The sequence below is a fragment of the Strongylocentrotus purpuratus genome, unplaced genomic scaffold (genome assembly GCF_000002235.5).
Source record: "Strongylocentrotus purpuratus isolate Spur 01 unplaced genomic scaffold, Spur_5.0 spur5_scaffold_13, whole genome shotgun sequence".
NCBI classification, from domain to species: domain Eukaryota; kingdom Metazoa; phylum Echinodermata; class Echinoidea; order Camarodonta; family Strongylocentrotidae; genus Strongylocentrotus; species Strongylocentrotus purpuratus.
The window spans coordinates 32270737-32282820 of record NW_022145598.1 but is presented as its reverse complement, the minus strand read 5'-3'; the positions used below and the strand labels follow the sequence as shown (position 1 = coordinate 32282820).

The following is a 12084-nucleotide window of genomic DNA, read 5'->3' as shown; positions in this document are numbered from 1 at the left end:
TGACACTCCAAGAGTGAACACAATTATTTGGGAAAACTTGCGTTCAGCAACTAGAAATAAAGATCTGAAAATTCAGTACATCCAGAAGTCATTAACCAAAGGCTTGTGTGCTTTTGCACGATCTCTGAACCCGGCTACGATGACCGAGGAGCAGCATGATGCATTGGCGCTGCTATGTAATGCCAATTACGGCATAAATTCCATGAGGAAGAATTTGATCAAACCGGATCTCAACCCTCTTTTTCATCATCTGTGCCGGCCAACTTACCCAGTTACCAAACACTTGTTTGGCGAGGATCTGGGGCGCCAGGTTAAAGAACTGCAAGAACAGCAAAAAGCCACGGCAGGTGTTATGAACACGAGAAACCAGCCTCAAGACAGGCATCAACGCTCATATCATCCTTATCGCAAGGTTACAGACTATGCCAAGCACACCATGAAACGAGCTGGCTGGTTCCCCAATCGAGATCAAGGCAATTCGTCATCCCGTATGTATGGGAACTCAGAGCGCCCTTTTTTAGGGCAGCGCCAGAATTCCAACTTCAAGAAAGGGAATTCAAAACAACAGGCATCACACACCTACACCCCAACAGCAGCCAACAGGGGCAAACAATCGTACCATCGCAAGAAGTAGTCGAGGGAAATTCCCCTTCAGGCTCAAGCACTCAAGAGGTTAGTGTTTGTAATGAAGCCGTGTCTGATATGGTCGGAGGTCGACTGAAGCCATTTTATGAAAATTGGTGCAAAATTACTTCAGATCCATTCTTACTTCAAGCTATTCAAGGCTACAAACTGGAATTTGATCCAGACAAATTCCCCCCCATACAAGACAAGCCCCTCCACACTTACAAGCGAAATGCTATGGAGATGGCTAAGATCCATGAGGAGTTGAATACTCTAGAAAATAAAAACGTCATTGAGCGTTGCTCACACGTCAATGGTGAATTCATTTCACACATTTTCACAAGACCAAAAAAGAATGGAGGAGTTAGACTAATTCTGGATTTGTCCAAACTTAATAAATACATTACTTATTACCATTTCAAAATGGACAACATTTTCACTGCTGTCTCCCTCTTGTCTGAGGGAGACTTCATGGCTTCAGTCGACCTTCGCGATGCATACTACACGGTACCCATTCATACAGAATCTAGAAAGTACCTTCGCTTTGTGTGGCAGGGACAATTATGGCAATTTAAAACCCTGCCAAATGGGCTTAGCTCTGCCCCCAGGCTATTTACTAAGCTTCTCAAACCTGTGTTTGCCTGTCTTAGACAATCCAAACACAAAGTTGTTGGATATTTGGATGACACTATAATTATTGGTAAAACCAAGTCTAGAACACTAGAATCCGTGACAGCTACTACAATGTTACTGAGTAGACTGGGATTCATAATTCATCCAATAAAGTCGGTGCTTGAACCGACTCAAGAAATTGAATTTCTTGGATTTAGACTTAATACAATTAGAATGGAAATTACACTGCCTGTTAACAAAGGCAAAGACGTAAGAGAGGCATGCATTGGGTTGCTAGAGAAGAAAGCCCCCTCCATAAGGGAAGTTGCGAAGATAATTGGGAAAATAGTAGCAACATTTCCAGCTTCTCAGTATGGGCCACTGCATTACAGGGCACTAGAGAAAAAGAAAATAGCAGCATTAAGGTGCAATAAAGGGCACTTTGACAGGCCCATGGTACTTTCACCTAAATCTAAAGATGAAATAAACTGGTGGGTTTCAAATGTTACTTCAGTTAAGTGCCCTATGCATCATGGGAAATTCATGATGGAATTGCGCACCGATGCCAGTGGAAAAGGCTGGGGTGCTACAGATCTAAAATCACAAACAGGGGGCAGATGGAACAGCCAAGAATTAGCTAGGGCTCACAATAATGAAATAAATTATCTTGAGACCCTTGCAGCAGGCCTCGGGTTGAAAGCTTACTGTTGTAACATGAGAAATACACATGTTCTGATTAGGCTTGATAATATGACAGCTACTGCGTACCTCAATAATATGGGAGGTATTAGATCACACTCCTGCAATGAAATTGCCAGTCAAATTTGGGAGTGGTGTAAGGATAGAAATATTTGGTTAACGGCTGCTCATCTCCCAGGTACTCTAAACGTCGAAGCAGACCGCATGTCTAGGAAATTTAATGACAACATTGAATGGATGCTCGATAGGGCTATGTTCAAGTCAATAGTGGGTAGATATGGTCTGCCAGAGGTAGATTTGTTTGCAACTAGACTCAACGCTCAGCTACCAAAGTATATTTTGTGGATGCCAGACCCTAATGCTTGGGCAGTGGATGCATTCACCGTAGACTGGGGTACTCTCAATTTTTATGCCTTCCCACCTTTCAACATAATTCCAAGGTGCCTACAGAAGATTAAAGTAGACAATGCACGAGGCTTATTGGTGGTACCAAACTGGCCTACACAAGCCTGGTTCCCCATTCTTGAAGAAATGTTGCTTGAAGAGCCCATGCTTTTGCCATGGAACATTTCACTTCTCACTCAGCCAGTGTCTGGCAGTCCTCACCCTCTCACTAATCTTGATCTCCTTTGTTGCAGGCTTGGCGTGCACACTGTGACCTACATGGATTAACAGAGAGAACTACAGACATTATTGGTGCATCATGGAGAGAATCAACAAAGAAACAATACAACATTTACATCTCCAAGTGGAAAATTTTCTGCGAACAGCACAAACTTCCATGGATGCAGGCTAAAGCTAAGGATATTTTAGAGTTTTTCAGTGACCTTTTTTACAGACATAATGCTAGCTATAGTGCTATCAATACAGCAAGGAGTGCCCTGGCATCAGTCATGAGTTTGGATGATAGCAACTATACGATTGGTTCACATCCTATCATAAGCAAGTACATGAAAGGTGTTTTCCAGCTAAGAACTCCAACCCCACGCTATGCTCAGGTTTGGGACGTCAGTATTGTATTGGATTACCTTCGTCTTCAACCAGCTAATGATAAGCTTCCTTTGTGTAAATTGACTCAAAAATTGAGCATGTTACTTGCGCTTACTTCAGCACAAAGAGTACAAACTCTTTGGAACCTTAATTTGGACAAGATGTGTTTGAAGACAGACTCGGTGGAATTCCACGTTGATAGCCTGCTTAAGCAGAGTAAACCAGGAAATGTTGGTATAATGGTGAAGATATCAGCATTCCCAGAGGATGAACGGCTTTGTGCCGTACATTGCATCGAACAATATATAAAACTGACAAAAGAAATAAGGAAGTCAGAGAGACACCTGTTCATCTCGTTTCGGAAGCCACACAAAAGAGCATCCTCGCAAACAATTTCGAGATGGATCAGAGTTGTGATGAAAATTTCTGGCATCGATACGGACCAGTACAAGTCTCACTCTACAAGGGCAGCATCTACTTCAATAGCCAAGAAGATGCACATCCCAATGGATGTGATTCTCAAGCATGCCGGTTGGGCCAATGAGAAAACTTTTGAAAAATACTACAACAAACCAGTGAATACGGGACATTCTACTTTCACTCAAGCAGTCCTACATCACTGATTCTGATTTCTACCAGGACCAGGTTAGCTATTCCTGATATTTGTTGACAAATTATTGTCGCATATGTGACTACTGAGCTTTGAAGTCTCATGTATTCTCGTTACCGAGAAATATGAAATAAAATAGGAGGATTAAACGAGAACTTACAGTTTGAAGTTTGATCCTTATTTTATGAGTATTAGGAGGTTAGAGAATACATGCCCTACCTCTCCCTCCCTTGCTCAGGATCATTAGTATGTTCTCATCAGTCCTATTTTATTTATTTTATTTGTTCATCAGTAGTCACAGTTGCTTTGAAGATTGATTGTAGCGTTGCGGGCGGGCTCTCATGTATTCTCTAACCTCCTAATACTCATAAAATAAGGATCAAACTTCAAACTGTAAGTTCTCGTTTAATCCTCCTATTATATCTTCTATTGTACAGTGAGGTAGATTTATATTTTATTATTGCAAGGACGTTGCATGTTTTAACTAAACTTACACTGCATCCTGAGTAAGGGCGAAAAATTGCATTTGTTTTCTTAAATTTGTTAACGAACAAAATCTAAATGTAGTGTTTCCTTATAGTCTGTGCAAGGGCAATATGGATGTGTAAATACGTATAAAAAATGAAACATATATGTATTACTGAAAATGAGACTTTACACATGATAGAATGGTGTGAGATGTAAATACAAGTTAAATCATGCTTTTAAGGACAGCCCTTTCGAAGACTGAAGAAAGAAGTATATCTAGAAAGAAGGTTAAAACAGTTAGATTATACACAAGACGCGTGATAAAATGCTGCACCATTCACTGATGACTGTAAACGTGAAATTTCATGTTTTTGAAGAACAACCTTTTCGTAAAAGACATATCTAGAAAACAGACCAAAATACATACATTATAAAAAACAAATGAAAGAAAATGCGTGTATGGTCCTACCACAATAATGTCTCGTATTGCATAGTAATTAGGTAGAATAACACTTGATCATTGTAAGCATGATAGCATGTTGTAATCGAACTTCCACCGAATCCTGTCTAACGGCGCAGAAAAATGATATACTTTCGTAAGTTTGTGAACAAAAATAAAATATGATGAACAAACAGTTCTCTTAGAATCTGTGCCTGGGCAATTGGGATGAGTAAACATGTATACAGAATAATATGTAGGTAAGTATTAATGAAATAGAGACGTTTTCACGTGGGTAAATGTATTCATGCTACCATACATATAGATTTTGTTAAACTTTGATTTAATAATAACATACGTTTATACACTATATTCAAACAATGGTTCCCTCTTAAAATGCAAAGCTTTAAAAATGATTAGCTTGTGATGACATTATCTTTTAGTATGTAGGCCTACCAAATGATTATCACAACTATGTATTTTTAACATATTAAAGGACAGTGCTATAAATGTATATTTCATAGTCCTACAGCATGAAGGAAGACCTTATACTGGTTCCTATCTATCACATGAACTATCATATTTGTATCAATATTTATATAATAAAATGATGATACTATTTTTTTCAACAGCATCATACATGTATTCTCTTTCTTCAATGTGAGCATGGTATTAACTGGATTCCTATACAAGTAGAAACAAATGGAAGTGTATACCTTAAACGGGAATAGTGTGTTATATTTACAAGGCAAATGTATACTGCATCTTATATATGGTAAATACATCTTCTTTAAAATATTTAAATTATACACTGGTATACAAGGAGAATGATAACATTTGTACATAGTTTTATGTTTATGATGCACACATTAAGCATTCAATAAATTCGTGCTGGTAATTCTCTTTTCCTGCGTTTATTTACAGTATTATCTATCTACATATGGACTCATTTGTGATTTTCTATGATGCACATTGGATACAGGCCTAACATTATTATATCGCTGTTCGGTCAGGTTAAACACAACAAAGGCCAAACACATCATCTGATTGTACTACATGTACAACAATGACTATACTACAACAATACATTGTAGAGGCTGACGTTCTTAAGCAAGAATAATAGATCCACAGTGAGTAAATAGTGCCAGAAAAATCGGCTAGTCACTGAGAATGGAGAAAATATTTTGAAAAATCAATGTAAAGCACGCCAAAGATTTGTGGCTATGGGAATTCCCATTCGTTATTGTGATATGATGTTGAATTAGCTATGCATTAATGATGGATGTATATAATTTTATTCTTTAGATTTCGGATGGTTAGAAGAGGGGAAGGTGTGTGATGTGACATAGATTATTTTTGATCGGTGTCATAGTAAAAATAAGTCCATCATGGTAAATAAATGGAACAAATGGCAAATAAATTAAAAATTGCATGGCACAACCAAAGTGACGATCTTGGTACCGAGGTTTATCCACACAGCCGATGGCCTACTTTTAAACCAATATGTGAAATGTGATTTCCCTGTATTTTCAATTTGACACCTCCTTCTTTACTCATGTTTCAAGATACCATCTCCCTTAATCCTCTGGATAATATCACATATACGATATCGTCTTAAGCAGGGCTCCCACTTAGCCGAGTTGGAGCCTCGAGTTGTGGTGAGCTGGCGCGATCTTATGGCAAGCAGTTTTATCATTAAAACATATTGCTTGATATCAATAATTAAATTCTTGATATCAAATAATCGAATTCTTGATATCACGAAATCGAATTCTTGATATCATGAATTTAATTCTTGATATCAGGAATTACCATAGCTTTACAACGTAAAATTATTTCTTGATATCAAGAAATATGTTTTAATGATAAAACGGCTTGCCATAAGATCGTGCCAGCTCGCCACAACTCGAGGCTCCAACTCGGCTAAGTGGGAGCCCTGCTTTAAAGGATATTTTGAAATAATGCGAGGCATTCTTTTATTCCTTAACACAACTTTGATTCTAAGTGCGTCTTTGTCAGCGCAGTCCAGGAAGATATCAGAATCGATTTGACATACATACATTTCTTTGTTGACTCAATTTCCTAAACACCATGACTAATATGTATGCTTGGGGAGATGGGACCAGAAACATGCCCTGGTGGGACACAATACCTTTTATAAACCCAACATGCCTGATCAAAAGAGTGTGATAATCTAGGCTATTATAACAGTCGGATTGTATACAAAGTTTCTTTTCATATGATTATTCTATTCATTATGAAATTGGCTCTTCGCACGCACAGAAGAAGCAGACAGAGTAAATACACTCGTTAATACCCCCTTCACATACACGGATTTTCCTTACGAGTCCTTACGGATCGCCAACTCGTAGTCAATCGCAAGCATCCGTAAATAAATCGTTGGTATCCGTAAATAACTCGTCACAACTCGATTCGTTATGGTTAGTTTACGATTTGTTTATGAATTATTTACGGATTATTGCGAACAGTTTAAGGATGGTTTACGTGTGCTTACGTGTTGTTTACGATTTTATTCGGGTCATTTTACGATGGCTTTACGTATTGATACGGGTTATTACGAGCATTTTAAGTGTAGTTACGAATACTTTACGAATAGATACGTATACTTTACGTATGCTTACGAACTGTTTACGATTTTGGGAAAGGTATAAAAGCTGCAAATTCGAACACTTCATTTTCAGTTATTATTTTTTGGCTAAAAATCGTAAGGACTCGTAATAACTTGTAGCTTACTCTTAACTATTCGTAACAACACGTGAACAGGTCGTAACTAACACGTTAGTTGTTCGTAGTTATCCGTGACAACTCGTAACCGAATCGTGGACTGTTGCCGTAAATACATCGTAATAACTCGTAATGATCCGTAATAAACCGCAAACAGCTCGTTATAACTCTTAAACCGGTCGTAAAAGTGGCCAAATCGTAAAGATCCGTGAAAGATCCGTGAATTTGTGCGATCCGTAAGGACTCGTAAGAAAAATCCGTGTATGTGAAGGGGGTAAAGTCATTCACGTTATGCTTGAGAAAGGAAAGCGTGCTTTGAGGAAGTTCAATTGTATAATTACAAGCAAATGCATACAGTTAACATAAACGCATTCGATTAATGTGCGAACAGTTCTTTCACGGTACACAGTGTTTCAATTACAAACAAAATTAAACTTGATAAAGATGAATTGCATTTCCAGGGCAGCAGGGCAAATACTTCGTTATCTGATATAAGTTTGAGTTCAACAGTTTAAGGCTTGTTTATCTTCGGGGAAATGAAGTATATCACATTTTCAGAGTTCAAACATGATGTATGATATCTGCGATTATACATATTGTCATTTAATTGCGGACAAATTGGAAACTTCTTCCAACACATCCATATCTGAAGCAGTGAAACCTTGAAGGAGGGGACAGTCTAAAGCTTTCATTTGCCTCTATGAATTATTATTTTTAATAGAAAAATTGAAAGAATGGATCTAAAACTGGTTTGTTATTACACGCTCCCAGTCATCTTCATTTTGGCGCAAGCATCATTGGCAGTGGAAACACATGGTAAGTGAACTTCGCATACATCATTTATTTAATGTTTCATAACACTTTTCGACTTTAAGGTTTTGCATCATTTCTCTTATTACTGTTTATTGTTTTGGCTTATCACTGCTTTTCCATGTTTATAATTTGGATATGTGCATGTTTTACGCACAATTCAAATTTTTATTAACAAAAGTTTACCTCAGCCAAAGTATCCACCATTATGCTAACCCCTATTTAGACAGTCCGTTGGTTTGATTTTATTCTGTAGGAAATGAGCGATTGAGGAAAATAGGATTCTTGTCATTAAATGACTATAATTGACCACGCATTTTTTACATTTTCTCATCAATACTGCTCAAAGACGATCTGATTTCTTTTTTTAACAAACATAAACTAGACAACTAAAAAAAAGAAAGAAGAGGAACATAGAGAATTAATCATCGGCCCTTTAAAATGACTAACTAAGTTTTATTCTCTTATTTGATAATCGTTTAGATGAACTCTATGTCGGATGCTTCGAAGATGACCCTAATGATCGGGTGCTACCAGATGGCCGATTAATATCTAATAACATGACAATCAAGCTGTGCATTGATTACTGCAAAGGATTGAGTGACACTGACTCTGCTTACGCTGGGCTAGAGTTTGCGACAGAATGCCACTGTGGGGTTGCTGGTACAAACTACAGTCGACTTGGAGTGGCAGAAGACGGTGAATGTAATTATTGGTGTGCGGGGGATAACACTACTTTGTGTGGAGGCCTAGCCACAATTTATATTTATAACCGTAAGTTCAAGAACGGTCAGCACCAATAGTGATTTTCCACTGTCGCCCAAAGAAGTGGTTTTTCGCTGATGGGGAATTATGCTGTCCTCAAAGGACATACATTTCCCATGTTATGCCTATGCAAACAATGACATTCGATCAAATTTCATTTTAGTATGGGAAATGTTGACTATGGATCATTCTCAAAAAAGAAAACAAAAGCTATTTAAGTACTTGCCATAAGTTTTTTAAATATATTGCATAATTCTTATGTGGACATTACCTCTTCAAATTACCTTTCATTGATTAAATTGATGATATAATTTTTGTTTTAATTTAAAATCTTGTAAACTATCGTGACACAACATTTTGTACGTAGCGTGTTTATGCTCCTCTTAACCGTGGTAGGGCTGTGCCAACCATTGAGGTCGCTAGGGTGTTACACGGGCTGAGCAGAATGGGGTGGCAGGGGCAAGGGTACAATGCAAAAGAAAACAATCCCTTTTGTCTATAGTGCACAATTATTATTGAATCTGTTTAATTACTGTTTTTGTTATTTTGTAGACGCAGAAAACTTTATTTTTGTACATGCTGGTTTTCGATGAGATATATAGGAAACATATTGCTTTGTAAAGATCCTTGGTCCTGCTTTCTTTTATATCTAGTCTCATATTTGTTTTTATCTATATCATAACCAAGAACTTATAGACATTTATTTTATTCTTTAGATTTCGGATGGTTAGAAGAGGGGAAGGTGTGTGATGTGACATAGATTATTTTTGATCGGTGTCATAGTAAAAATAAGTCCATCATGGTAAATAAATGGAACAAATGGCAAATAAATTAAAAATTGCATGGCACAACCAAAGTGACGATCTTGGTACCGAGGTTTATCCACACAGCCGATGGCCTACTTTTAAACCAATATGTGAAATGTGATTTCCCTGTATTTTCAATTTGACACCTCCTTCTTTACTCATGTTTCAAGATACCATCTCCCTTAATCCTCTGGATAATATCACATATACGATATCGTCTTAAGCAGGGCTCCCACTTAGCCGAGTTGGAGCCTCGAGTTGTGGTGAGCTGGCGCGATCTTATGGCAAGCAGTTTTATCATTAAAACATATTGCTTGATATCAATAATTAAATTCTTGATATCAAATAATCGAATTCTTGATATCACGAAATCGAATTCTTGATATCATGAATTTAATTCTTGATATCAGGAATTACCATAGCTTTACAACGTAAAATTATTTCTTGATATCAAGAAATATGTTTTAATGATAAAACGGCTTGCCATAAGATCGTGCCAGCTCGCCACAACTCGAGGCTCCAACTCGGCTAAGTGGGAGCCCTGCTTTAAAGGATATTTTGAAATAATGCGAGGCATTCTTTTATTCCTTAACACAACTTTGATTCTAAGTGCGTCTTTGTCAGCGCAGTCCAGGAAGATATCAGAATCGATTTGACATACATACATTTCTTTGTTGACTCAATTTCCTAAACACCATGACTAATATGTATGCTTGGGGAGATGGGACCAGAAACATGCCCTGGTGGGACACAATACCTTTTATAAACCCAACATGCCTGATCAAAAGAGTGTGATAATCTAGGCTATTATAACAGTCGGATTGTATACAAAGTTTCTTTTCATATGATTATTCTATTCATTATGAAATTGGCTCTTCGCACGCACAGAAGAAGCAGACAGAGTAAATACACTCGTTAATACCCCCTTCACATACACGGATTTTCCTTACGAGTCCTTACGGATCGCCAACTCGTAGTCAATCGCAAGCATCCGTAAATAAATCGTTGGTATCCGTAAATAACTCGTCACAACTCGATTCGTTATGGTTAGTTTACGATTTGTTTATGAATTATTTACGGATTATTGCGAACAGTTTAAGGATGGTTTACGTGTGCTTACGTGTTGTTTACGATTTTATTCGGGTCATTTTACGATGGCTTTACGTATTGATACGGGTTATTACGAGCATTTTAAGTGTAGTTACGAATACTTTACGAATAGATACGTATACTTTACGTATGCTTACGAACTGTTTACGATTTTGGGAAAGGTATAAAAGCTGCAAATTCGAACACTTCATTTTCAGTTATTATTTTTTGGCTAAAAATCGTAAGGACTCGTAATAACTTGTAGCTTACTCTTAACTATTCGTAACAACACGTGAACAGGTCGTAACTAACACATTAGTTGTTCGTAGTTATCCGTGACAACTCGTAACCGAATCGTGGACTGTTGCCGTAAATACATCGTAATAACTCGTAATGATCCGTAATAAACCGCAAACAGCTCGTTATAACTCTTAAACCGGTCGTAAAAGTGGCCAAATCGTAAAGATCCGTGAAAGATCCGTGAATTTGTGCGATCCGTAAGGACTCGTAAGACAAATCCGTGTATGTGAAGGGGGTAAAGTCATTCACGTTATGCTTGAGAAAGGAAAGCGTGCTTTGAGGAAGTTCAATTGTATAATTACAAGCAAATGCATGCAGTTAACATAAACGCATTCGATTAATGTGCGAACAGTTCTTTCACGGTACACAGTGTTTCAATTACAAACAAAATTAAACTTGATAAAGATGAATTGCATTTCCAGGGCAGCAGGGCAAATACTTCGTTATCTGATATAAGTTTGAGTTCAACAGTTTAAGGCTTGTTTATCTTCGGGGAAATGAAGTATATCACATTTTCAGAGTTCAAACATGATGTATGATATCTGCGATTATACATATTGTCATTTAATTGCGGACAAATTGGAAACTTCTTCCAACACATCCATATCTGAAGCAGTGAAACCTTGAAGGAGGGGACAGTCTAAAGCTTTCATTTGCCTCTATGAATTATTATTTTTAATAGAAAAATTGAAAGAATGGATCTAAAACTGGTTTGTTATTACACGCTCCCAGTCATCTTCATTTTGGCGCAAGCATCATTGGCAGTGGAAACACATAGTAAGTGAACTTCGCATACATCATTTATTTAATGTTTCATAACACTTTTCGACTTTAAGGTTTTGCATCATTTCTCTTATTACTGTTTATTGTTTTGGCTTATCACTGCTTTTCCATGTTTATAATTTGGATATGTGCATGTTTTACGCACAATTCAAATTTTTATTAACAAAAGTTTACCTCAGCCAAAGTATCCACCATTATGCTAACCCCTATTTAGACAGTCCGTTGGTTTGATTTTATTCTGTAGGAAATGAGCGATTGAGGAAAATAGGATTCTTGTCATTAAATGACTATAATTGACCACGCATTTTTTACATTTTCTCATCAATACTGCTCAAAGACGATCT

At 37.4% G+C, this 12084-nt stretch overlaps 1 protein-coding gene across 1 annotated transcript; it reads left to right on the top strand.

Moving 5' to 3' along the window:
* Window positions 1–321: 321 nt before the first annotated feature.
* LOC115923130 lies at window positions 322–3957 on the top strand. The gene is made up of 2 exons (XM_030983394.1): window positions 322–672; window positions 2574–3957. Exon 2 carries the CDS (start codon window positions 2721–2723, stop codon window positions 3546–3548), a length of 828 nt encoding a protein of 275 aa, XP_030839254.1. The 5' UTR covers window positions 322–672; window positions 2574–2720; the 3' UTR covers window positions 3549–3957.
* The last annotated feature ends 8127 nt before the right edge of the window (window positions 3958–12084 follow it).